The 27,732-nt window shown below is 40.9% G+C and overlaps 1 protein-coding gene across 1 annotated transcript in view; it reads right to left on the bottom strand.

Moving 5' to 3' along the window:
• The window catches only part of csmd2 (CUB and Sushi multiple domains 2), a 228,716-nt gene extending 212,600 nt beyond the window's left edge, over positions 1 to 16,116 (bottom strand). The window contains exons 1-2 of the mRNA XM_055157502.1: positions 16,085 to 16,116; positions 9,483 to 9,701 (exon numbers count right to left, since the gene is read on the bottom strand). Of these exons, the coding sequence (XP_055013477.1) occupies positions 9,483 to 9,701; positions 16,085 to 16,116 (251 nt within the window). The remainder of the gene's footprint in view (positions 1 to 9,482; positions 9,702 to 16,084) is intronic.
• Between the last annotated feature and the right edge of the window lie 11,616 nt (positions 16,117 to 27,732).

Raw genomic sequence — 27,732 nt, 5'->3', positions numbered from 1 at the left:
ACACTCTGCCCTCTGCACAGTGTACTAAAGTGTGCTAGAGTGCATTACAGAGTGCTATAGCATGCACAACAGTGTGCTACAGTGTACTAGAGGGTATTACGGTGTACTACTGTGTGCTCAGTGTTGGGAAGGTTACTTTTAAAATGTAATCCCCTACAGATTACAGATTACACACCCCAAAATGTAGTTTGTAACGTAATCCATTAAATTATTTAAAGTGAGTAACGTAATCTTATTACTTTGGATTACTTGATATTGTCATGTTTTTTTAAATGACATGAATGTAGCAACCACATCCTGAAAATTCTTGTGTGTTGTCTTCAAATTGTCTGAGCCCAAGTCTCCATGAATAAGCAACTGTTTGCTGTAGAGAAACAAAGACCACGACATCTTAATATAAGAGGTTTTGTCTGTTAAAAGACAGTAACAAGATAAGCCTTTCCTTCACCATATTAAAAAATATTATTGATAGAGAAATTATTTTTTATATGAGATCACCTTAAATTATGTCAACCTACTGTTAGGTGTCATGTTGTTTAGTCCTGGTTTAGTCCTGATTTTTAGACCTGGTTTACTCCTGATTTTAGACCTGGTTTAGACCAGGTCTAGACCAGGTCATTAGTTCTGGTTTAGTCCTAGTTTAAACCTGGTTCAGTCCTGCTTTAGTCCTGGTTTAGTCCTGGATTAGTCCTGGATTAGTCCTGGTTTAGTCCTGGTGTTAGTTCTGGTTTAGAGGCGCACAGGAGGAAGCGCGGTTTACGTGAGAAAACACGTTCCACACGCGGCGCACGAGACAGCGGTGTCCGCGCTGTAACTACGGAAGGAGACGTGGTCCGCGGGTTCTCAGGTTGATGACGATGATGAAGGTGTGTGTTTGTGTGTGTTTGTGTGTGTTTGTGTGTGTTTGTGTGTGTTTGTGTGCACGTCCACTCATGTCACAGGTCATTATAGGACAGTAGTGCAGATATTATGAGTCTATGCAGGTTGTTTTCACCAGTGCCAGTAGCTCCTGTTTCACATTTAAGTTGTAGGCGATTTAATATTTGTTTTTTTTATATATCTCACATCGGGAGAAGAATTTCCAAAACACAAATGCGTTTTTACCAATGCACTGCTGCTTCCACTGTGTGACTGACACCGCCAACTTTAACATGACGTTTACATCGCTCTTATTGCGCGCGTTCTGTTTGGGTTTCCGGCAATGAGTGGAATTACCGAAATAAAAAAAATAAATAAATGGGATGTAGCACAAAATGTGAAAACAGGAAAATACCGCCTTGTAATCCACTTATTTCAGCAAAGTAACTGTAATCCAATTACCACTCATTGAAACAGTAACTGTAACGGAATACAGTTACTCATAATTTGTACTCTGATTACGTAACGGCGGTACATGTAATCCGTTACTCCCCAACACTGTGTGTGCTACAGTGTATTACAGACTACTGCAGTGTGCACAACAGTGTGCTACAGTGTATTACAGTGTACACTACAATGCATACAACAGTGTGCTAGAATGTGAGATGTGACACTAATGAGACAACAGATCTTTGTCCAAGGAATGTCAACTAATAGCACAGTAACTAAATACAGTAGATCCTGAGCACACATAATGTCACATGACTGTAGAGAGGAGTCTTTCAGCGTATTTCAACTGGTACTTCATCATAGGGGAGTGCTTTTTCAAGGTTTCCCCTTTGGTGGTTATTTCAGTATAAAATTATTGCACTTAAATTTGTGAAAATACTTTAAAATGCCCTCAATATAGATAGGGTCATAGGTTGCTAGAAAGCATGAGCTTATAGGAATAAACGACAGCGATGGATGACAAGCACTGCACAGGTTATATAGCACATTGCTTACAAAACACACTTGTGTTTTTTATGTCCTATAGCTTCCCAAGAGGCTTTTAAGGTTAACTCTAATGGAGTGTAGCGGAAACACAGTGACATTTCTGGTTTCTTTTTAAGCATTTGTAGCATTGGTAAGTAGCGCTGACTCATAAAGCATCTGCTACGGGCGGGCACACACTTAACACTGCAGTTCAGCTCACTGATCCTGCCCCGTGTTCAAACAAGGGGCAGCCAGATATGTGGACAGACTGTCATCTACAAAGCAATACTGGGTCAAAAATAAATAAATACAAATATAAACACTACAATATTTTACAGTGACACAACCACAGTGTAAATAGCCTTACTAAAGCACGAACGGAGACTAAACTCATAATGGACAAATAGTTTATTAAGAATGATTAAGGTCAAGTAATGACCTAATACTGTACTGGCGTCCAGGGGGCATCCTGAATAGATGCTCTCAACTGGCTCCTTTTGACATGGAGGAGCAGCAGCTCTACTCCTACCTCTAAGGGAGTGCCCAGCCACTCTGCGGAGGAAACTCATTTCGCTTGTTCCCACATTCCTATCCTTTTGGTAATTTCCCAAAGCTCATGACCATAGGTGATGGTAGGAATGTAAACTGACCAGTAAATTGAGAGCTTTGCCTTTTGGCTCAGCTCCCTCTTCACCACAACGATGCAATACAGTGACCGCATCACTGCTGATGCTGCACTGATCTGCCTGTCAATCTCACGCTCCATCCTCCCCTCCCTCGTGAGCAAGACCCCAAGATACTTGAACTCCTCCACTCGAGGCAGGGCCTCTCCACCCACATGGAGAGGGCAAGCCACCCTCATGGTGGTCAAGAACCATGGTCTCGGATTTGGAGAAGCTGATTTTCATCCCAGCTGCTTCACACTCGGCTGCAAACTGCCCCAGTCCATGCTGCAGGCCCTGGTTCGATAGAGCCATTAGGACAACATCATCTGGAAACAGCGGAGAGGAAATCCTGTGGTCCCCAAACTGGACCCCCTCCGGCCCGTGACTGCGCCTAGAAATTCTGTCCATAAATACAATGAACAGAACTGGGCAGCCCTGGTGGAGTCCAGGAGTCCAACATGCACTGGGAACAGGTCTGACTTACTGCCAGCAATGTGAACACAGCTCCTGCTTCGGTCATACAAGTACTAGACAGCCCTGAGCAAACGGCCCTGGACCCCATACTCCCGGAGCACCCCCCACAGGACACCACGAGAGACACGGTCGAATGCCTTCTCTAGATCCACAAAGCACATGTGGACTTGTTTGGCAAACTCCCATGAACCCTCGAGCCCAATGGAGAGTGTAGAGCTGGTCCAGTGTTCCACGGCCAGGATGAAAACCACACTGCTCCTCCTGAATTGGTAACGATCAACCACCTGCACAAGCTCAGGCTCCTTCCCCCCCAGTGATTCCATGTCCTCAGAGCTGGTTTCAATATCCAGAGATCCGATCGTCGAGGCCCCCGCCTTCGACTGCCACCCAGATCTTTTTGCACCGGCCCCTTAAGGATCCTCCTGCTGGTGGTGGGTCCATGGGAGGACGGCCCATGGACCCATGAGCCTTCGGGCTGTGACTGTGTCTCTCTGGTGGCTAGACCTCCCCCCCGTGGGGTCCAGCCACCAGAGCGACGGTCAAGCGCCCACCCCAGGTCTGACTCCAGAGTGGGGCCTGGTGACGTCAATCGGGGCAACGAAACAGGCTTCGTACCCAAGAACAGATTTATTCCACAAACTATTCTAAATGTAGAACATGGTTGAAAAAACACAAGCTGCAATAAATAAACAGAAGAATGAAACACTAAGTTTGCATCTGTAATGAGCCATAGAAGTGATTTTTTCCAACCTTTTATGGTACAAATCTTATCATATAGCCAAAAAATAACCAAAAAACTTCCCAATAGTGCAAAGAAAATGTACACATGATAGATATTAACCCCCCCAAAAAATATAGTTCCAGCTTTCATATATTGAACGGTAAGTCAATAATTAAGTCTGCTATACTAACATTCTCCTCCAATGGCCATGATGATGACACAGTCAGCTTAGCTACAGCCTTGCCAGCGTGACAGCGATGAATGAATTATGAGACAAATAAACAAAGATGATGGCTTTGAAAAACGGAAATCAAAGGAAATCCACTCCAATGTGAAGTGAGACAAAACATTCTTGTTCGAATACTGCAGGAGCATAAAGTGGCCAAATGAAAGGAGCGCATACAATGTAAAGTGTCATCTATAAGAAGACCGATCAAATTCAACCGAGCCAGCTTGAACAAGGCAGGATGCAAGGGGGCCAATGGAGATAAGGTACTAAAAAAAAAAGAAGGAGAGAAGGAAATGAGGGAGAAATTGGAGGAAGGGGACCAAGAGAGAGATGGAGAGAAAATGACTCCTGACACGAGCGGGAGATGGGAGAGTTGCATTATCAGATGTGCATCACAATACAATACTGTGTGTGTGTGTGTGTGTGTGTGTGCGTGACAGAATACAGGAGGTGCAAACAGCTCACAGTCTATTCCCAAGTTCAACCCCAGATAAAACGTGAAGACTCACTTTACCTAAAATCCATTAAGGTACGACAAAAAACTGAGGACACAGCGTTCCCTTCGAAATTCAGGAGATTTTTTTTTCCCATTTGCATTTGGTTGGATCCAAATAGGAAAATACAAATCCAGTGACTACAGAGAATAGAGTAGTGTTTTTGCTGTAAAAGGGAGCATTTAAGATATGTATCTTTCTAGGGTTGCCAAAAAAAAAAAAAAAAAATGTGTGTGTGTGGGAGGGTTAATTTAATTTAATTTATCTTTTGAAATTGGTATAGCAAACCGATCAGGTGTTTGAAATTGTAATCTTACGACATTACTACATCGTTACTACAAATTAGGGATGGGCATGATTAATCGATTAATCGATAATTGATCATTAAGAATTTAATCGATTACGTTAATTTTAATCGACAAACCGAATGTAGGTTGTTGTGCGTAGCGTGACCAAACAGGGGTCTGTACATGTAGCTCTCTGCACTCAGAAGGAGCGAGACGCAAACATTCGGGCAAGTCTGCAATGTACCGAAGCACAAATGTGTATTTAACGTTGATTTGTACAAGAAAATCCACGCTTTCCGTTGCGTTCGGGACAAGTGTGAGTCCATGTGCACAGTGTACAAAGCAGGAACATATGTTTCGGTGTCCAGTGGGAAAAAGCCTTACCAGGTGAGAGTCGCGCAATGTCGATGACGAGGACTCACCTCCCACCCCCCGTACGGTGTCCTGGTTTTGACAAACGCAAATATGGTCACACTAACCTGTATTCCACTGAGTCATGTCTTTTAATCCTAGAGAAATTGACCGCATCAGCGACACAAGAGCTGTAGTTTTATCTTCGCTGTGTTTATGCAAATTAGTGATGCGGTTTTAAGTTTCGTTTCTGTGAGAGTTGCGCAAAACTGAATTAAACACATTATAATGTCAAACGGATTGATTGTGGCTCTAGAGTCGTTACGGTTTATATGTCGTAAAGTTGAATTTATTTATGCAGATTAGTAGTGCAGATAGTAATAATAATGATGATCATTTTAATATAAAAACGTTAATGATTAATCGATAATCGATCGTTAATTCTTCCGACGATCGATTAAGAACATTTCATCGAATGCCCATCCCTACTACAAATACTTCTAATTGCTCTCATCAATGTTTACTATACATTTTAATAGTTTTTTTTTTCCTTCCAGCAGCATGTCTCCACTAATTTACCAACAACTTTACAACACTGTTAATAATTATTGTTCTTTATTCTTTATCTTTTCTGTTAAAACCCAACATAGACCACATTCTTCCCCTAGTCCCACTGACACATCGATATACAAGAGTGCCCTAAGGTCCAAACAGGAGAAAAGGCTGAGGCGTACAGCGATCTATAATGGATTTTCTTCTCCCTTTCATTGGCTTTCTGCAGGGAGATGTGGAATAGCACCACCAGCACCAAAAAAAAAAGAGACAGAATATATCGACTACTACAAATACACTCTAAAAAGTGTCAATAATCCAGCTCTTTATAGGAATACACCTCTCATTGGTCTCTCAGGAGTTGTTGTGCATTAGCAAGGTAATGTGCAGGGTGACAAGGATTAAAAGTGGCCACTTGTGTAGTTTAAAGTGATCTGAAAAAAATATGTATCTAATTATGCTAAAACGAGATCATACATAATCAGTGCCAAAAGGTTTGCTGATAACCCATTCAATTATGTGTATTAAAAAAATAAAGCACTGGCCACTGTAGTCTAAAAACCCATGACACCAAAACAGATGAAGATGCACTCAGTAACTTTTTCCACTTGCTTGCTATAAACAAGAGGAATTAGACCTCAATGTATTGTACAAATTGATTCCAGATGGCATTAGAGTGAACCAGTTTGTAGTGTCAGCAGGAGGTCACTTAACCTTGTAACCTCCAATAAGTGAATCCTTTCCAAGAGGGTCCAGGAAACACTTGAAGAATTCATTTGAAAAAGCAATCGGAGGCTTGCAGCTTAATCATAGTATAGCAATATTTTCAAAAGTCAAATCTATTTTAATGCATTAAAATAGAATTCTATCCCTTCTTAATCAAATCTTCTATAAATTATTGTCATTGCTAATATCTCGAGAAGATGGTAGCAAAAAGAAAAAACCTTGTGGAAATTTTATCAAAATGGAGATAACTGTTTTTGCTGGTGAACTCTTCATTTGGTTTTGGTAATATAACGTTGCTGCACAAAATGATGTAACTCTATTTAGGGGTGTGCCAAAATATCAAAATATTTATATGTATCGTGATTCTTAATCTATTGATACAGTATCAATATCGTGGGCTGCTGTATCGATATATCACCATGAGCAATATTTTGGGTACAATTCACAAAATTAGGTTGAGGTAGAACTATAAATGATTGCTCATTTAGATAAAGTAAACATATATGTGTAGTACAGGTAGCTTATTTACAGCTTTATTTCTTGAATTTACTTTTATTTTATTTACTGTATTTCATAAACTGAATGTGCATTGTAGTTATTAATTACTGTTATTGATTAACACATGTATCGCCATATCATGTTATTATCGTATTGTAAACCATTGAATGAAATCGTGAGGCACCCTGTGATCTCAGCCATACCTCCATTTAAACCCAAATTTGCATGTTCATGTTATTATCAAGACTTGAAACTGCATCACTGGGCTATACTGAGTCCAGCAGCATTACTACAAAACTACTGCAGTGGGGTATTGCCACCAGTATTTGCACTTTCTCCTTTTGCTTGTCCAGACAGGGCTTAACAGTACCCCCTTGAATAAACTGGACTATTGCAGAAGTTAGTGAGCATGACATGCAGCAAAGCAGAGGGCCAATAAGCGCTGTACTCTTTGAGGTTGTTAAAGCGCAGACAGATGAGACTGTTGGTTCAGAAAATGTTTGTTTGAGTCTTCACACTCAAGTAAGTTTCATTTCATTTCCTCAGTACACAGTTGGTGAGTGCATGTGTGCCCTGAATGTTAGTGTCTCCTCAGTCAATAGGGCACAAGGCACGCTCTCATTTAAAGTGACATCATCAGCCCACCAGACATTTTAAAGATGCTACTGGTCACTTTTGGTATAGCTATATATCACCTGTATATATATATATATATATATATATATATATATATATATATATATATATATATATATATTTTTTTTTTTTTTATTATTATTTTTGGAACCAGTTCTGTGGTTTACTGAATAAACTTGCATCATCTTTTCACATTATGTTTAGGATTTCTCATTCTGCACAGAGGAAATTAAAACGTTTGATTGCGCAGGGTGCAGTTCACCTCCTCACAGTGCTGAACACATTGGATGAGATGAGTGACAGGTCTGCGCTGCGCAGTGAGAGAGAAGGGGAGTGGGAGACATAGACTGGTTATTGACTTGTTTTATTATTATTGCAGCAAACACAGAACTGGTGTTTGGGTGAAACCGGGAGATGAGGGTGCTTCTCACTGCACAAGCTCATTTAAAACAAGCCTGCGGTGGCTCTGTCTTGATCCTGTGAGTACCCAATGTCAGAATTAACAGGTTTTAATAGTTTTACAGCCCTGCCAGTAAAGATGAACAATTTGCTCAGTCACTGTTGTGCTGCTCCATGTGTAACTTGAAAGATCCATTTTCATTCAATGGGGATATTCAAAGTACGCACAGGGATTATCATGTCACTTTCGCACTCTAGTGCGCATGTCTGCTGCACAAAGAGCCACTGTCCTATCTTGTATCATGTCAGTGTCTTGTAGGATTTCAGCAGATTTCAGGCTCTCCCAGGGGCAGGGCTAGAGGTGTCGATCAGGTATGAGTGGATGCCCAGCTACTGAAGTCTGAGACATTTCTTCTTGTCATTTACATACTCAACTGCATTTAACGCATATGTTTATTAATACGTATCCCCCCTGTGCTGACAACAGTGCTAGGTAAGGCAGCAACTTCATGCTAAGTGTGCAGACAGCGGTGCTTTCTCCACTCAGGTTACACACATCCACTGTGTTGCCAAACAAATAATTCGTCTATAGGCGTACCCCTGCAGGCACGACTGATGGCAGCAATATTCCGCTGGGCCTCAGAAAGTTACAAAAAAGCAATTATAAACTCATTGTGGCGAATAATGGATGCTTTCAATTCATATGGAAAATGAGTATTAACTTTGGACCAATGCAAATAAACTAGTTCTGTTTCTCACATTTTTAAGATCAGGTGCCGTAGCTTTAATACAGCACATTTTGAAGACAAACATAATGCTTAAGTTATTTATACAATACAAATATGGTTGGAGGGAATACGGCAACAACTGATTGGACAGTTTCAAAGCTATTCATTGTCTATTTAAAGATTTATTTCATCCAATCCTGTAACCTTTTGTAACCCTAACCAATTTTCAATGGGAAACACAGGGCTAGTGAATGAATTTTGTACATTCACATTCATAGCAAGACACAAGGTGCAATCCAGGTCTTAATAGAATAAAGCAAACCCGCACTGCTAGTATTCAAATGTGTGTACAACATTTTATAACAGATTTTTAAGAGTAGGTTGGACCACACTTCCACAGCTCTCACCCCAAAGCATGATATTATTTTTCCAAGTTTGTTAAAATTTAAAAATTTTAGTCAGTATTAAAAAAAAACAAAAACAAAACAATAGCAGGGGTCTCCAACCTGTAGCTAAGGGGTTAACGGTAGCTCTCCCCTTCCTACTAGCTTGCTAAGGGATTTCTGAATTACACAGATTGTCCTGAATAAGTAAAACTTGGTTAATTAAATGCCTATTATCATTCAAGATGTATCATTTTGATGCCTAACTTTGTGCACTAATAAATGGATAATGGTTTATGTTTTATAGGTACCTAACTGTACCTCATTTAAGGCTCACCGTGGCACTTAAATAGAGATAAAAGGTTGGAGACCCCTGCACTTTAGTAACAAAGGCCTAATGTATATAGAAAGTGCATCTCCAGCTCACACTCATCCATTCCTCCCATAACAAAACTATACTAATAAAAACCACACACTACGGCTACGAACACCATCCTGGTATTTACCTTGTGCGCAGGTTTCCAGGACTGGGAGGTCCATCGTAAACCGACAAGATGTCAAAGTCCTCTTCCAGGGCGAAGCCTTGAAACACCAGCTGTATCCTGTTGTGTTCTGCAGCCACGATCACCCATGTGCAGTTGGCATAGTTTGGATAGCCATAGGGATAACCAGGGCTCTCTATTGTTCCATTGGGACTGTGTAATGTGTAGCTGCAGTTCTGGGCTGTGGAGAGAGCACAAGATACACATGGGATCAAAATGGGTTACAGTTTACAGTAAATATAAATGAAAAAACAGTAAAACCAAAAACCAAACATAAATCAGAATTATCTCCAAAAAAGTATTCTAAATATGCAGTATGGTTAAAAAAAACAAAAACACGATGTGTAATAAAGAAATAGCAGAATGTAGTTATTTTGTGTGTATAATGAGTCATAGAAGGTCATAATTCAACCCTTTACAGCTCAAATCTCATTGTTGAATAGAAAATATAACCAAAAATATCTCACTCAAAAAAAGTACCATGAAGTACCACGATAAATACTGACCCCCAAACATACTGTTCCATCGGTCATGTACTGAACGATAACCCAACATCGTAATTATCATGACAGGCGTAAGTAAAATCCAACTCAGAGTAAAGACATGCTACTAAACACTGACCCTTTCTGTCATCTGTGAACAAATGTGTGTGACAGTGGTACATTTACATGGCCAGTAAAATCAGATAACGAGAAAAGTCAGATAAACATATGTCCATAAGTTTCAGGATGATGAAAAATTAGGACTGTTGTTGTAGCAATTGTCGTGGAAAATTATCTTTTTTTTTTTTTTTTTTTTTTGAAGCAACAAAAATAAAAGTTTATTTTATATCTTTGCAAAGAGAGGCAGGGACAAGTCTGTTCAATGCAGGGTTCTAACTCTAAAACATATACAGGAGTGTCTTACCAAGTATTATCAAAAGAAAGGGAAAATCTGCACCTGCGCTGGGTCATGATGCTCCAAAACATACGCAAGGGCAGTTACTCCCTAATATGAGGAGAGCAGCTCTCATTAAAACAGGATATGAAACACAAAATGAAAACTGTGAATAACTGCACATAGGAGCAAAAACTGTATTTTCCCATTACACAATTAACTAATTAAAAGGAAATAATGTATCTTGTGTTTTGAATAGTGAAGAATCCTCAAAATGTTTTCTATAACACAAAGCTGAAGCCTGCGAATAGAACAAATTTTTGGTTTAAGTTTATGCACAAAAGAAATCTGATCATAAGAAACACAGTCTGATCATAACGTTTTGTATTTGGAAGACAAAGTACAATGTACAAAGATCCAAACTTTAACATTTTCTTTTTAGGCATTGTCAGATTATTTTGTCCTTTCTGCATACTATTTTCCTTTTCAAAGCTTGCGCAGGTGTGAACGATGTCAGAACGAAATGAGAATATCCACATCTGATGTAACTGTTTACATGTTATTTGAATAATATGACAAATGCGGAAAGCAGATAATGATCCATTTTTAAACATAGCCACTGTGAATCTGACCAGGTGTAAAGTAACAAAGTCTGTACATAAGCAGGATACATCCTTTAGTTGCAGTTTCTATAGGAACACATTCATTATTATAATCAAATGTGTGTAGCTGATCTCTCTAACACTATCTGGCAACCACTCTTTTACAATGATTAACTGTGCTTGCAAACAACATACTCAACACATAACCATTAATACAAACCCTGATCAGTGAATTCCCTTTGCTTTTGTATTGCACATGTCAATATAGGACAAGACACATTGCTTTACATGGCTACAGCAAATAATGAATGTTCCTCTTGGCACTGAGGCACGGTGATCATCAGTGCGTTTCCATATGTACTTGAATAGAGTGTGTTGCGATTTGAAAAGAGAGCTCACCCTGCCAAATGTTTCTGTTCTAAATCTCCAGACAGAATGACTTGTCTTCGACTGATGTAGATGCAGCCAAGACTTTTAATCAATGGGCTTTAATCACAAATGTAGACCCATGTGTGATTAAACGTGTATTTGGTGTGCTATCTGACTCATTCTCACTGTGTACATGCAAATAAATATGGATCAGGGGATTACACAAGATGGCAGAATATTACAGCATGACTTATTAATCATGCATTGAAATATGAAATGTATTCGGTATCATGTGGTATGTTTTCTGGTGTGATTTATTGCAATATACACCAAACATATGTTGGTTTACTGACAGCAAACAATGGGTGGTGCTCAGGTGTGTAACTACAGAAGGATCTGCTTTGTAGTCATAAGCCCTTAATCAGAAAAGCTACATAGTACCCCTTTAAAGGTCCTGTACTCCATGTATTTGAACTTTTGCCCCAGTACAGATATTTTGTATAAACGGTTCTTGAGGTCAAAATAAGTCTACATTGTTCTTAGCCCTGAAATATCCAAAATGTGAATTCAGAAATGTTAAACCTGATCATTTCTATCACTAACTAAACTCAAGAATTCACTGTATACTAGGGATGTAACAATAACTGAAATGTCATGATATCATATTGTCAAAGTTCTCACAATAATATCATGGACCATCACAATATATTGAATTACAAGTCTCTTTGCTTACATTAAGAGTTATGGTGCAGCAATAGCTAAAAAAGACAGAGGGAACTACATAGACCATGATCCTTTGCTCCATTTCAGTGTAGACTAGAGGAAGAAATAACAGTTCTAAGCACTTTTAAGTCTTAGTTCTTTGGATTAAGTCTTGTCCCGGCATTTTAAGAGGAAAAAGTAGCATATTAACAGTTTTGTTCGCCTCCACAAAATATCACAATAAATATCGTACCGTGAGATGGATATTGTGAAAACATCGCACATAGATATTTGTATATTGTTACATACCTAATCATGAGCCTCCCCACCATATCATGAGCTTTCCCATGATAGCGCAATAAATACCGTGAGGTTCATACCCTGACGATACCGTATCGTGAGAATTGGATATCGTTACACCCCTACTGTATACAACATTTTTACATTTTGCCCCATCTGTATTAAACATTCCCGAAGAACAGAATGTTGCAATGAAATCTGAAACCCAGGAATAATCCAGAAGTGTGCATTACCATGCTAGTTGTTGATAGTTTTACCATCATGACAAAATAAGTGAGAAATAACTAACTACTATGAACCACCGCAAACAGTTTAACATGTTCTAGTTCTGTATTTCCACCTTTTTAAGATTACCTTTACCTTTAGTGTGCTTCACAAACTCCTATGCATAGACTGAAATGAAAAGTATTGTGATTACAATGATTGATGTTTTAAAAGTAGGATTCTGTTGAGTGCACACTGTAAACAACTTTTGAGAGAAGACTGAAATATGAACTGATAAATTAAAAGAATCCAATGAATTTCAGAAGTTCAATGGTCGAGGTCGAAACTGCAGGTACAAATAGATTTTTCAATAAACAGACAGGTTATTTTGTTCTTTGCAGAGGATATTCTATTACCTAAATAATTGCACCAGCCGAGATTTTGATTCAACTGGAATACACGCGCGGCCCTGCATTTCACCACGGTTACTGTCATGTCTGTTTTCAGCCAATCACTATCTGTTGTCTTTGGCTTTCAACCAATCACATTTCAAGCCATATCTCTCCTCAGTCACACTGCAAGTGAAGAACCATAATTTGAAACCCTTTACTCACAAACATAGTGATATCCCTGCTGCATTTACTCCAGAATTAGAAAGCCTCTGTTGTAATTTTACTATAGCAGGATGTCATTATCTTAATATGATACTTCCTTGACATTCTCATTAATAGAGTCTAATTATAATGGTCTTTGAATTGTGCTAACCTTATTATGTGTGTTTTAATTATAGTGACATTTTGAGCTTTAATTATAGATAAACATGGTGCCAAATACAGCCAAGATAAAACAAGACAGGTCAGAGGCAGAGCAGTGTCCAGAATACATGTTGTTAATAAGTGACATTTTCCTCTTTGCTTGTATTAACTTGAATCACAACGAAGCCTGATTTTAATATAATTAAGAGTGAGTAATTAGGGATAAACCACATACAACAAATAGACAATAAACCAACAGCTTTGGTGCCTATAAGAAACATTTTTTTTCTATTACTTTCTTTGATATCCGCACTGGTAAAAGTAAAAATGTGATGAATTGATCTGTAAAAATAAGCAGTGCCTACAGATATAAGATATCCTTTATATATTGGTCTCACAACAGGGAAATTTCATTTGATTGATTCAAACAGGATCTCAAGTAAACACAAAGTATGTGTTGAAGACTGTTTTAAAAGCCTTCAGGGTGAATAGTGTATGGAGTTTCTCAAGCAAACACTTGCTCAGTGTTTGAATTTTTCTCAATTTGAGTGGGCAGAACAATTTAACTGACTATTGTGCTGCAGGGGTTTTGTATAGAGTCACTTCTACGTTATGTTATTAAAAAAAACCAAAACAACAACAACAAAAAAAAAACAACTAAGCAAAGATGGTGGTTTACAAGTAAGAAAGAACAGGGAACTGTGAAAACGTATGTTTAGTAGGTTTAAAGTGGTTTAAGGTTCCTGTATGGAAATTTGTTCTCTGTATTTGACCCATCCCTCAATGCCGCTGGAGCATTTTGCATCATCAGTGAGCAAAGCACTAAACTCTAAATCTGAGGTAAAAGAAGTTTGGTTAGTAATATGACCATATTCATGGGATTGAGCTAGCCTATTATATGACACATTTTGAGGACCTGAATTACAGCCTAAATGGTGAAATTTAGTTCTCATATGTTATGTCAGACTGCAAAATAAATCACAATCCCTACTATCAAATTACAAATGCTGCAGTTATTAGAAAAATACATTGTAACTGTAGTTGAAAAAATCAGATTTGACTCTGACTATTTCCTGTCTTTGAGAGTTCAGACCAAATGGTGGATGCTTAAATCCATCCGTCACTCTTTCAAAGCCTGACTAAGGTGGACCAGAAAGGAAAAGAAAGGTTTAGTAACGGCACATTGACATTCTGTTCACATCTCACAATCGGACAGAAGACATTAACAACATCAGAACCTGCAGCTTCCACACTGTAAGCAAACCACTCAACCGTCACACGACTTTCACTGTTCAGCAATTGAAGGTTTAAAAAGTCAATTACAGCAATACAACCTGTACAGTCACCCGCCCGCTACTACTATTTATTTACAATACTCCTGCTATCCACTCCACCGGGGAAACACAAATTCATAATGCCTCTCAACATCTCACATGCTCACCAAAACAATAGCGAATCAGCCTTTTGTTGCCTGTAAATATTTTTGGACTGAAACACAATGTGTAGTTATGTGCGGGGGAGGGCTAGCGTACAGAGCTAAAGATCTCCACGCAGTCTGGATAGCATAAGCAGCCGGATAATAGCACTTGCAGTCACAGTGGATCCATCACTGTGCTGTTGACTCCCCAGGGCCCGTCTCATCGCTAAATACATGGAGGCCCCTCACGCACGCTTGACCTGCCTTACAAGATGCTAACACGTGTCGACCCAGTGAAGCTAGCGTACACTTTAGGCAGGTTGAACTGGCTGGTTAAAAGCCGATAGCTTTGACAAGTATAACGCTTCCTGTGAGCAAAAGGGAGCGCATGGAGTGAGTAATAGAAAGTGACCTATATGTACAGCGTGATGCTTAAAATAACTGCAACATAATGTGCTTTGTTGGTCTATTCTCAGTAGTCCTGCCTAAAAGGGAACAATGAGGGGGAGTACAGAGGATCAAAAGAGCACCAATATACTTAAATAGAGCTATAGAGGAAGGGTAAACATCAACAGTACCACCAGTATCACATATAATTGTAAATATGTAACAGCATGCTGGTAGTTCTACCTCAGAGCAAGGTCTTTCTAATGGACCTCTTTGCATATTCTATTCATATTCTTACATAACATTTTCTTTTTGTTTTTTATTTTTTCTGGGTGCTCAGGTGTACCTCAAATGCACCAATCCACAAATCCTAAAGATAAGTATTTGTGACAATGATCCTGGTTTAAGATCTGAAGTGTCCCGTCAATGCGGTTGCCGAGTTTCCACTATAACGACAATGAATCATTTCTAAATCCCAATTGTACAGATATCCTCTACTTAAAAGTGCTCAAGGTAACTTTTCTGACAGGGTTAAAGTTAGAGTTTATTGTCCCCGTGGAGACAATAAATGCAGATTTGTCCTCTGCATCATTCATCTATCATTGAGATATTGCATTAAACTTATCTATAGCTCAATGGAGATAAGCAGATGATGCCACCAGGCCAAGTGAGAGGTCAGATCTGTGGAGAGGTGAAATATCTCTGGAGACAAGTAGATAGGGAATTGTGCACCTTTAATGTATTCACTTTAATTAGAACTGTTCTACTTATATTTAAATAATGATGAATGTATTTACTTCAAAGTGTAACCGTCCTGGAAAACCAGTGACCTGCAACATTAAAATAGCAGATATTTCCCAGGGACTGTCTGACTTTCTTGTTACACAGTACAGTAGTTCATTTGAGTGAGCTCCACTGCAGATCTGTTATCCACATCCACCTCTCCTCTCTGATTTTACTATAAACAGTGCACTCAATAATCCCATCATCTCCTTGATTATAAAGGCTTCAGCAGACAAATGCCAATCAATGACCCAGACAACGGTGTGACACAGACGCTGATGGGGTCAAAGTGGACCATGGACCTGTGTACACTGTCAATGAGATCAGACGGGAGGAAGCATGTGAATTATAATGGCCTGAATTAATCTGTCAATAAAAAAATAAATAAATAACTGACAGTGTCTTACAGGTCAATAGGGAATAATGTAATAAAACACTACTTCTAGTATAACTGCAACTACCATTCACTGTTACTATTACTCCTACTACAACTACTATTACAACTACTACTACTACTATTAATACTACTTTTTCAGATAAAGTGCAAATCTTGGAAATCTATAAACACATGCTGAAAATGTTAAATGTTTACTTAAAAATCTATATGACATCTCTAAATCTGATTTGTCAACTCAAACTTACTAATGTGAAGAAAATAAATAACAATTAAAAAGTACAATAAGTACATACTTGCATTGCAGCCAAACAGCCAAAATAAAATTCATATTTGGTTTCATTCATCATAAGAAGACAGGTTAGTTGACAGGTGCTGAACCAACATTAGTGATGGATGATGTCAATTAACAATTCATACATAAAATGTATATTTTCAGTGGAAGACATCAAGTTGTCATTTTCAAGAATGTCTAAACTTTTACAGATAAGACATAAAATTTTTATCACAGATGTAGTACTTCATTGCGGCATCTGGCGAAGGATATTAACCAGCAGAAGAACATGATGTTCTGAAAATTGTTGAAAGAACAAAAAGTGGGTTTGAGTTTTAATTCAGATGACAACACACCTAGAGAATCTCCAAAACTGCAGCTTCAGTACATCAATACAAGGCAGAAGTGGTAGCGCTATATATTTTATAAGCACTACGGTTGTTGTATGTTTTGAAAATCAGATAAGTCAGTCAATAATCAAAATAGTACTGAAACTAGGTACTCATTTCAAGTATTAATACTAAAAAATCACAAGGGCAAACTTTGAAGTTTCCTTAACAGTTTGAGAATAATCTTTATCAGACTTTATCAGAACCATAGTGGCCTACAAGAGGCTGTTAACATGGCCACAAGTTTTCACAGACACCAACATTTTGAAAACGGATTTGCCTCTCACGAAAATTAGCTATGTGGTCATTCAATCTGCATTCAGTCTGCACTCTGCTGAAAAAAAATGGAAGAGGTCATTTTTTTGAGGGATGGGAGGTCATTCTGAATTACTGGAGCTGATAGCGCAGCCCTGATCTGCTCTGTGATTAGGGATGGGGCAATAAACTATAATAATGTTTCTCATAACAAAAAGGGTAGATAATAATCATTTGTGGGACATTTTGTACAATCGTGGTAATCGCCAACAAAGATAATCTCAACCATATCACCAGAATGCGCAGAAAAAAACAACAACTCCATGATAATAACATCCATGATAATCTCTTCTAGATCAGTGCTGTTTTCACTTCTAACAAAGTACAATACTATAACAGTTGGTTAAATATGGAACCTATTCATAAACATTAACATTATAATTATTTATATCTATAACATTTTTAAACTGTTAGAAACTTGAATAATTATCGTGATATCATCATTAATCGCAACTATTTTGGCCCTGAGACCAAATTTCAATATGTTCCCATGCCTGTCTGTCTGATTGATTGGCTGTCTGCAGGCAGCATGCAGCAGGTCACTTTCATAAAACAAGTTTTTTGGCCTCATACAATTATATCTACTAAAGAAATTGTAAAAAAACAAAAAAACAAACAAACATGAATTACTTACATTTAAGTCTGCCAGCAATGCCCTGGAAAAGCACATGGTCTTATTCCAAAGTTGTAAACAAGAGATAATACTACTTCTGCGGTAATATGCAAAGTGCCAGTAGCAGTACAGCGCCATTTAGTGGGCAAATCAGTGTACTGCATCAGTGTACTACTTTTCCACACCTAAAATGGTTTATCTTCACTCTTCATTGTTCAAGTCTAAACGCAGATCAAACTCAGCTAGAATAAAACATTTTCATGGTCAGTATTGCCATTTAAAACAGGATGTATAACACCACTTGGTAAGTACTATTATTTTGTTTTGAAAATGTCAGTCTATGTCTGAAATAATCTGTAATTTTAGTATGTATCTTATATGTAGCACTTGCAAGTAGTAATGTAACACTTTCCCAATGATTTCAGTTCCATACTAATTCACTACTATTTTCCGACTGCCAAAAGCAAGTCTAGTTTTGGTAGTTTTTGGCTGTGAAAGCTCTTGATTAAGTGGATTTTGGAGCTGAAATATTTAAGCCTGCCCCGAGTGCATTATGAAATTAACTAGCACGCACTGGTGACCCTCTCCGCAGTCTTCCAGTGTAAATCTAGGCAGGAAAAACCCATCTTGCAGTTGACCCGGGTGACTCTCCATAAAGAGCCCATAAACACACTGCTGGCTGTGCTGTTTTGGGCCGGCCAGAGCACCGTCTAAGTGGAAGGTCATGTTTTCTTAAGATGCATAGGTTTAGGTAAATTAAGTTCTCTATGAATATGGAGGAGCTGGAAATTGCCTGGTTCAGCAAGTCAATGCTAAGAGGGGAGTGAGGAGCCAATACTTGCTGCATTGAATGATGAAATGTTATTAAAATATCCCTGGGTATTGCAAAATGTTCCTAGTTTTGATAAACATTTCAATTGTTTTATTTTGTCTGTGGGAAGATCTTTGTTGCCAACGTCTTTACAGATATGTGTTAACTGAAGAACACACAAATGCTTACAAAAGTCAGTCATTTATATTGTACATTAAGTCAGTGTGACATCACATAATAATTAAAAACAAAAACAAAAAAGCTCATTAGCTGGTGCTTTATTAGAATTACTTAATATTTTTTATTTAGTCATGTAAAGAACTATTGAATTATATTGTATTTATGTATTTATTCTTAAATTGGAGCACAAAATCTTACTTGCCTATTCACAAAGATTTGTTACAGGTTTGCTGACTGTATTTCTGCATGTTCAACAGCTTTCCTATTGGCTCCTCAGCCCAGTCTCTCGCCCTTTTTCTATTTCCCTTTCTCTCTGTCTCTCCCTCTCTCTCCCGCTCTCCAGGTTGCCCCTGATGCCAAATGGGTGTTGAGGGAGCAGAGTGACCTTTCCGGGGGCAGCCCTCCCACTGCCTGTGTGCTGCTGTGTGCTGCCCGTGTGCTTGTGCTTATGAACTATTGTTTCGTTCGCTGGAGAAGTTGTTTGGGAGCAACCACATAAAGCTGCTGCAGTGTGTTCTGACAATTTGACGAATGGATGGTCACTGGGTTGGGCTCTGGTAAAAGAACAGAGAACAGGAGACCTAAAATAGCCTGGTTTAAAGAGGTATAGATGTTATCTTACTATGACAACTTGCATGGATTGGGAAAAACAAACTGAGCGGTAGTCATTAAAAGAAATTATTGGTAGAGAGATATGCTCTGTGCAGCAAACAATCGACTAAACTGAGTCAAACTTGGCTCTGATAAAAGATCTGACAATTCATTGTCTATGATCTGACTTGTTTCTTTTCAGAAAAATAAATGTCCTCTCAAGTCTAAAGATTTAAAGAGAGCCAGGAGAAGTGTAAACTGACCATCAGTATAGTACCTGGAGACATGAAATCTCAGCTCAACACATAGTGGTAGTACTGACCAATTCAACTCTGCCTATAGGTTCCATACAAGGGGATTTACTGTAAAAAGTCCTGGGTTGACTTATAGGTAGAGTTAACCACAAAGAAAAGTCAGCAGGAACTGGAGGTGGCTTGGCAATCACAAAAATAGAGTCTAAGGGTGCATTCCTACTTGGTTTTGGCTCTGGTTTGGGCCAGTTTGAGTCCTAATGTAGATTAGGTTTGATCCTCTTCTAGTCCTGAGTTAGTCCTGTTCTAAATCCAGATTTAGTTCAGGGTTTAGTCTCAGTCTAGTCAAAGTTTAGTGCAAATATGAATGCTTATAAAATGTGTCTGTGCCCCCTCAGACAGCGATAGTTGTTGGGAGTAGTGGTAGTAAGTAGTAGTAGTAGTAGTAGTAGTAGAAGTAGTAGCAGCAGGAGTAGCAGGAGTAGCTGTAGCAATAACATAGGTAGTGGGTGGAGTATTTTTCTTATTGAAGCTCTCTGTCAAACCCTTTCTGTACACTATTTTTCACACAGTTAAAGTATATATCCCTGAGTAGAGATGAACACATTTCAGCAAAAGCATGAGTCCGTCAAAAGTCTAAAGTTAAAATGAGGCAGTGGCCAGTGGGAATAAATGGCTTGGAAAGAGGAAACGTGGTACATTATGGGTATGGCTTCTAGGCTATTTTCTGCCCCTGTACGCCCTCCTGCTCTGAGGACACAGACGGAGTGACATTCTCAGCAAGATAGAGCCTAATGTGCACTGTTAGCAAAAGCTGCAGTGCTATTTCAGGCCAGGAAGCACTGTTTATGTTGGATTAGGGCTATTTAATGTACTCTGGCTCCTTTCGAGGACAATAGGGAGCTGCTGCATGATCCTGCCATATGGGGAGGTCCAACTCAGCGCATTCTAGGTTAGTAAAGTAGGTTAATGGAAACCAGTTTAGATTTTTGAGCCTGTAAAACCAAAAATGTTATGTTGTAAGCTATTAAAACCAAGATATTCTTTTTATACGCAAATCCTGCATATTTAGGCATATTGAAGCTGCTGAAAATTACTCAAAAATCACTGCTTCGTGATGTCACAAAGTGGAACAGAGCATTGTGAGCTTGGGAGATGTACAAACAGAATGCAGGATAACTCAGACATGTGTGAATGAAGCAAAACACAACTCTAGGTATGTTTTTGAGGAGGTACCAACATTCTACCATTGACTATCATCACAAGAGTCGAATTTGTATAATACAGGACCTTTAAAAAACACGCCAACAATTAACTCATGTCTCATTTTCTCCAGAGCAACATCAACCTCTCATGTGCAAATTCTATCAGGAGCTCATCACATAAAACCACCTCCCTTAAGAGCATTTAGAAGATAATTTTCCTCTAAACATACTGCTCCCATAGGCAGTATTGTGTAACAGAGCTGTCAACCATCACATGTAGCCTACCCCCTGAGTCAACAACAACAATAACAACTGTAGCAGTGTTAAATATGTCTGTGTACCCTAGCAAGTGCGTCCCACGAGATAGACCCTTCCTTCCGCCCACTAGCTTCTCACCACCACTATCTGTCTCCCAGTATGTGTCAGTGTGTGCATGCTCTGACCGCATCATATCTGAATTAACCTCAGGATGACCAGTATTAAAATGGAAATAGGCATGCTCAGCGATCTCTCTCTCTCTCCATACATTAGGCTAATGTATGAGCCAGGGCATAAGCTTCCGCCATTAGAGTCAAGCCAAATGCACTGGAAGGCACTTGTGATGGGGCTGTTACCGCGTAGTCCTATAAACAAAGGTTGGATCAGTTCAGTGAGAAAGTATGGGAATGGGAGCCGCGTATTTGTTGCTTGTCTAGACGTCGTGCTAGCACCAAGCATGGATAAATACAGGAATATGTTATGCCAATAATAATGTAATTATATACAGATAGCATAACTGAAGCAGAAGGAAATATGCTTTAGTTAAAGGGATAGTTCAGAATTTTGGACATTGGCTCACTAAGAAAAGAGGTCCTGAGTGTTGGAGACATGTGGAGACACTTTTTAAAATACTCATCCATCCTTGTATTTGCAGAGGTCGCTGGTGCTAGGCAAGTGCATGTCAATGGCCACAGTTAGCCTGCCACTAAAAACAGTCTTACTCACTCCACAAAGCACCTGAGACAAAATAATTATAACGCTAGACTGTCAATGTGAATGTCTGTGTCGATAGAATCATTTTAGAAGTAAAACCAACCTTGCATTTGAAGGATTTATGTCTGAGCAGCGAGTTATATTTCCTCATAGAAACCTTGGCAGCAGCCAAAAGAAAATAGTCCCTCAGCATGTGACAATTCATGCAATGCAAGGATAGTTTTATTTCAAACATTATTCTATCAACACAGACATTTACATTGATAGTCTGGCATAATAATAGATTTGCTTCGGATGTTTTGTGGAGTGGGTACGACTGTTTTTAGTGGCAGGCTAACTATGGCCATTGATATGCACTAGCCTAGCACCAGCGACCTCTACAAATACAAGGACTGAATGGAATATTTAAAAAAGTGTCTCCACACGTTTCCAACACTCTGGCTCACTAGGAAATGAAGTCCTTGGTCCTATATTCTGAACTGTCCCTTTAATTAAAAAAGTACAATTTAGGATTAGGATTCATAAAGTAGTGGATTTTGCAAAATGTGTTGATTTGGGATGAAAAATAAAACAAAGTTAGCTCCTCTATATAAAAATTATAATACTTGATGATGCTGGTGGGGTGACTAGTGAAATTCAAATATATATTTTTAATATGTTAGTTAATTTACAGAAGATTTCACTTTACATCTGCTCCTCATCTCTGCCCACTGCCTTGTACATTATTATTCAAAACAGTTTCAAAATGTCACACTTTTCAGTAATACAATGTTAATGAAACCCTATCCATTTCCATAAAGACAAGTAGACACCACCAGGTCAAGATACAGGTCAGATCTGTAGAGAGTCAAGCCCACTCTATACAAATGCATGCTTTTCAGGTGTTTCTGAGCGATACAAAAAATAGTAATTAAATACATGCAAGGCAGATGACTTTAATGCCATACTGTGAAACATTCTGAGCAAAGCAATAACATCTCCGTAAGACTAGCAAGTGACGCACCCACCACCAGAAAAGCTACACAATGCACCTTTAAGTTAAAAACTAAGCTGAGTTCAAATTGGAATCATTACAGAGACGGGTTTACAGAGAAATGGAAGATTTAACAAGAGACAGCGGACACATTCGGCAAGATTTTAGGTTTTATCTGCAGCCGACACAACTGTTCAGCTCCTTGATTGTGGCACAGTTTTGAAAGATGTGTTGACGCCTTCAGCAGCACGCGGCAATAGCAGACTTAAACCTGACATGTACAAAGTAAACGCCATCGTCGCAGAACCATAGCCAGGGGCCAAATCGTGTGGGGTAGAAAAACAGCCACAACCACCATGATTAAGGCAGCAGAGACACAGGGCGCTGAATGCTAATAGATAGAGACGATATGGGGAAGTGCACACATTCTGGCTGTTATCGACCCCAGCATAGCAGTCACAATGGTGCATGTGTCCCTGCAGACAGAGAGGAGGAGGAGAGGAGAGGAGGGAGCAGTTCCTTCCAGCTGGGTCATATTTAACCAGCACAGTTATCGAGCTAGCCAAAAAGTGAAAACACAACTGCCCACTGCAAGAATCCCACACATTCAAATGTGAAAAAAGTGATGAAATCTAGCACAGTCCCCATAGCAATTAACAATTAAAACTAAAGGCTTTTTAATGGGCTTTCACAAACTTATTACTCATCTAAGAAATTAAATAAAAGCTACAAATCACCTAATAACGGATTCAATACTTATGATTTGGGCAGTTATAGCACGTTCAGAAGCCCTATATGATGATGTCCACTCAGAGGCCAGCGACGTCGCCCGGATTGGCGTCACCGGGGCCTCACCCTGGAGCCAGGCCTGGGGTGGGTGCTCGTCAGCGAGCGCCTGGTGGCCGGGCCTTCCCCCACGGAGCCTGGCCGGGCTTAGCCCGAAGGAGCGACGTGGGGCCGTCCCTGCGCCTTCGGGTCGGGGACAGGTCTCTCACTGTGGTGTCGGCCTACGGGCCAAACAGCAGTGCTGAGTACCCGGCCTTCTTGGAGTCCTTGGGAGGGGTACTAGACAGTGCACCGACCGGGGACTCCGTTGTTCTCCTGGGGGACTTCAACGCCCACGTGGGCAACGACAGTGACACTTGGAGAGGGGTGATTGGGAGGAACGGCCTCCCTGATCTGAACCCGAGCGGTGTTTTGTTATTGGACTTCTGTGCTAGTCACAGTTTGTCCATAACGAACACCATGTTTGAGCACAAGGGTGTCCATAAGTGCACGTGGCACCAGGACACCCTAGGCCGGAGGTCGATGATCGACTTTGTAGTCGTGTCATCTGACCTCCGGCCGCGTGTCTTGGAAGGTAAGGTTTTAGAGAAGGTTGCTTATGACCAACTACAGGCTTACCTTAATTTTAATGAAATTGGTGAAAAATTCCAATCTGGTTTTAAATCTCAGCATAGTACTGAAACAGCTCTTTTAAAAGTTTTTAATGACCTGCTTTTAACTGTTGACTCTGGGAAATCCGCCGTTCTTTTGCTTTTAGACTTAACAGCCGCTTTTGACACGGTGGATCACAGCGTCCTTCTGTCTCGCCTGGAGACACATGTGGGCATTAAGGGCACAGCGCTCTGTTGGTTCCGGTCTTATCTGTCTGACAGGAGTTTTTCTGTAAATTTAGGGCAGTACTCCTCTTCAGTGTCTCCTTTACACTACGGTGTGCCTCAGGGTTCTACATTAGCACCGGCCCTCTTTGCTCTGTATATGCTCCCCCTGGGTGATGTTTTTAGAAAGCACAATGTCACTTTTCACTGCTTTGCAGATGATATTCAAATTTATCTGCCAGTGACTGCAACTGATAGCCAAAGCACTATTAAAGCTCTGCAGGACTGTCTCAGGGACGTACAAACCTGGTTGAGCGCAAACTTCCTGAATCTAAATCATAAAAAAACTGAGATTGTGGTGTTTGGGCAAATTAATCCATTGATTGGGCAGGACAGTGTGATTGGTCCCCTGTCCTCCTATTGTCTTCCTGCAGTGAAGAATCTTGGAGTGATTGTGGACTCCACGTTCAAACTGGACAAGCACATTAGCGCTGTGATTAAGTCCAGCTTCTTCCAGTTAAGGCTCCTCGCTAAAGTAAAGCCCTACCTCCCACGGGCAGAGTTCGAAAAAGTGATCCATGCTTTCGTGACATTCCAGGGGAGGCTGGAGATATGGAGTCCGAGTGGGCTTCATTCTCGGCCTCTATTGTCGATGCGGCTGCTCGGAGCTGTGGGCGTAAGGTCTGTGGTGCCTGTCGCGGCGGCAATCCCCGAACCCGGTGGTGGACACCGGAAGTAAGGGATGCCGTCAAGCTGAAGAAGGAGTCCTATCGGGCCTTGCTGGCTCGGGGGACTCCTGAAGCAGCTGACGGGTACCGGCGGGCCAAGCGTGCTGCAGCTCGTGCGGTTGCGGAGGCAAAAACTCGGAGCTGGGAGGAGTTCGGGGAGGCCATGGAGAAGGACTATCGGACGGCCTCGAAGAGATTCTGGCAAACCGTCCGGCACCTCAGGAGGGGGAAGCAGTTCTTCACCAACACTGTTTACAGTGCGGGGGGAGAGCTGTTGACCTCGACTGGGGACGTTGTCCGGCGGTGGAAGGAATACTTTGAGGATCTCCTCAATCCCACCGTCACGTCTTCCGAGGAGGAAGCCGAGGCTGGGTACTCGGAGGCGGTCCATCACCCTGGCCGAAGTCACTGAGGTGGTTGGCAAGCTCCTTGGTGCCAAGGCTCCGGGGTTGGATGAGATCCGTCCTGAGTACCTTAAGTCTCTGGATGTTGTGGGTCTTGACTGACGCGCCTCTTCAACGTCGCGTGGCGGTCAGGGAACAGTACCCTTGGACTGGCAAACTGGGGTGGTGGTCCCTCTGTATAAGAAGGGGGACCGGAGGGTGTGTTCCAACTATAGGGGGATCACACTCCTCAGCCTTCCCGGTAAGGTCTATGCCAGGATACTGGAGAGGAGAATCCGGTCGATAGTCGAACCTCGGATCCAGGAGGAGCAATGTGGTTTTCGTCCTGGCCGTGGAACACTGGACCAGCTCTACACTCTCCATCGGGTGCTCGAGGGTTCATGGGAGTTTGCCCAAATAGTCCACATGTGTTTTGTGGATTTGGAGAAGGCATTCGACCGTGTCCCTCGTGGTGTCCTGTGGGGGGGTGCTCTGGGAGTATGGGGTCCGGGCACCTTTGCTAAGGGCTGTCCGGTCCCTGTATGACCGGAGCAGGAGCTGTGTTTGCATTGCCGGCAGTAAGTCAGACCTGTTCTCAGTGCATGTTGGACTCCGCCAGGGCTGCCCTTTGTCACTGGCTCTATTCATTGTGTTTATGGACAGAATTTCTAGGCGCAGTCAGGGGACGGAGGGGGTCTGGTTTGGGGACCACAGGATTTCATCTCTGCTGTTTGCAGACGATGTTGTCCTGTTGGCTTCATCAAACCAGGACCTGCAATGTGCACTGGGGCGGTTTGCAGCCGTGTGTGAAGCGGCTGGGATGAAGATCAGCTCTTCCAAGTCCGAGGCCATGGTTCTCGACCGGAAAAAGGTGGCTTGCCCTCTCCGGGTGGGTGGAGAGTCCCTGCCTCAAGTGGAGGAGTTCAAGTATCTCGGGGTCTTGTTCACAAGTGAGGGGAGAATGGAACGTGAGATTGACAGGCGGATCGGTGCAGCTTTGGCAGTGATGCGGTCGCTGTATCGGACCGTTGTGGTGAAGAGGGAGCTGAGTCGAAAGGTGAAGCTCTCGATTTACCGGTCAGTCTTCGTTCCTACTCTCACCTATGGTCATGAGCTCTGGGTAGTGACCGAAAGGACGAGATCGCGGATACAAGCGCTCGAAATGAGTTTCCTCCGCAGGGTGGCTGGGCGCTCCCTTAGAGATAGGGTGAGGAGCTCAGTCACACGGGAGGAGCTCGGAGTAGAGCCGCTGCTCCTCCATGACGAGAGGAGCCAGTTGAGGTGGCTCGGGCATCTGTTCCGGATGCCTCCTGGGCGTCTCCTTCGGGAGGTGTTCCGGGCATGTCCCACCGGGAGGAGACCCCGGGGAAGACCCAGGACACACTGGAGGGACTATGTCTCTCAGCTGGCCTGGGAACGCCTCGGGGTCCCCCCAGAGGAGCTGGAGGACGTGTCTGGGGTGAAGAAAGTCTGGGAGTCCCTTAGGCTGCTGCCCCCGTGACCCGGCCCCTGATAAGCGGACGAAAATGGATGGATAGCACGTTTTGTTTTGTAGTTTACATTTGCTTCCATTAGCAGCCACAACCAGAACCAGAGTAGAATAGATATTAACAAAAAGATAGATAAGAGTATTTACAAAGGGTTTATTTCACTTCTAACTGGTAACACATTATATATTTAGATCACCATTTTACCTTGTATTGTTTCGAAAATGCAATATTCACTGAAAACATCATATTAAAATGGCACAATCAGCATGCATGCTGCTAATAACTACTGCACATCGCATCAGGTTTGTGAAGTTGTTGTGTACACTTTTGTATCATGTTTTTGAATATTTACGGAGAATTGCAGTGTGGGAACATGGATGACGTAGACTTGTGCGCTAAGCATTGCCTTGAATCTACAGGTTTGAATAGTGCACGGAAGAGATGACTAAAGTACTCCAACATGCATGGATGACATCTAAAACCCTTCTCAAGCATTTTTTTTTTTGATAAGGAGAAAACTTTTAACATGAGAGAAAGCTAAAAGAAAACAAAAAACCCAACCATATGTTTTCTGTACATGTAACCTGGACTTAACAAACTTCATAATTGACAACTTGGATAAACAAGTGCTTAATTTAGTGTTTGGAGT

Source organism: Boleophthalmus pectinirostris, unplaced genomic scaffold (genome assembly GCF_026225935.1).
Source record: "Boleophthalmus pectinirostris isolate CB_2022bp ecotype Guang Dong unplaced genomic scaffold, ASM2622593v1 HiC_scaffold_21, whole genome shotgun sequence".
Taxonomy (NCBI): domain Eukaryota; kingdom Metazoa; phylum Chordata; class Actinopteri; order Gobiiformes; family Gobiidae; genus Boleophthalmus; species Boleophthalmus pectinirostris.
Note: the sequence above shows the minus strand (reverse complement) of the source record. Positions and strands in the feature narration are given on the sequence as shown.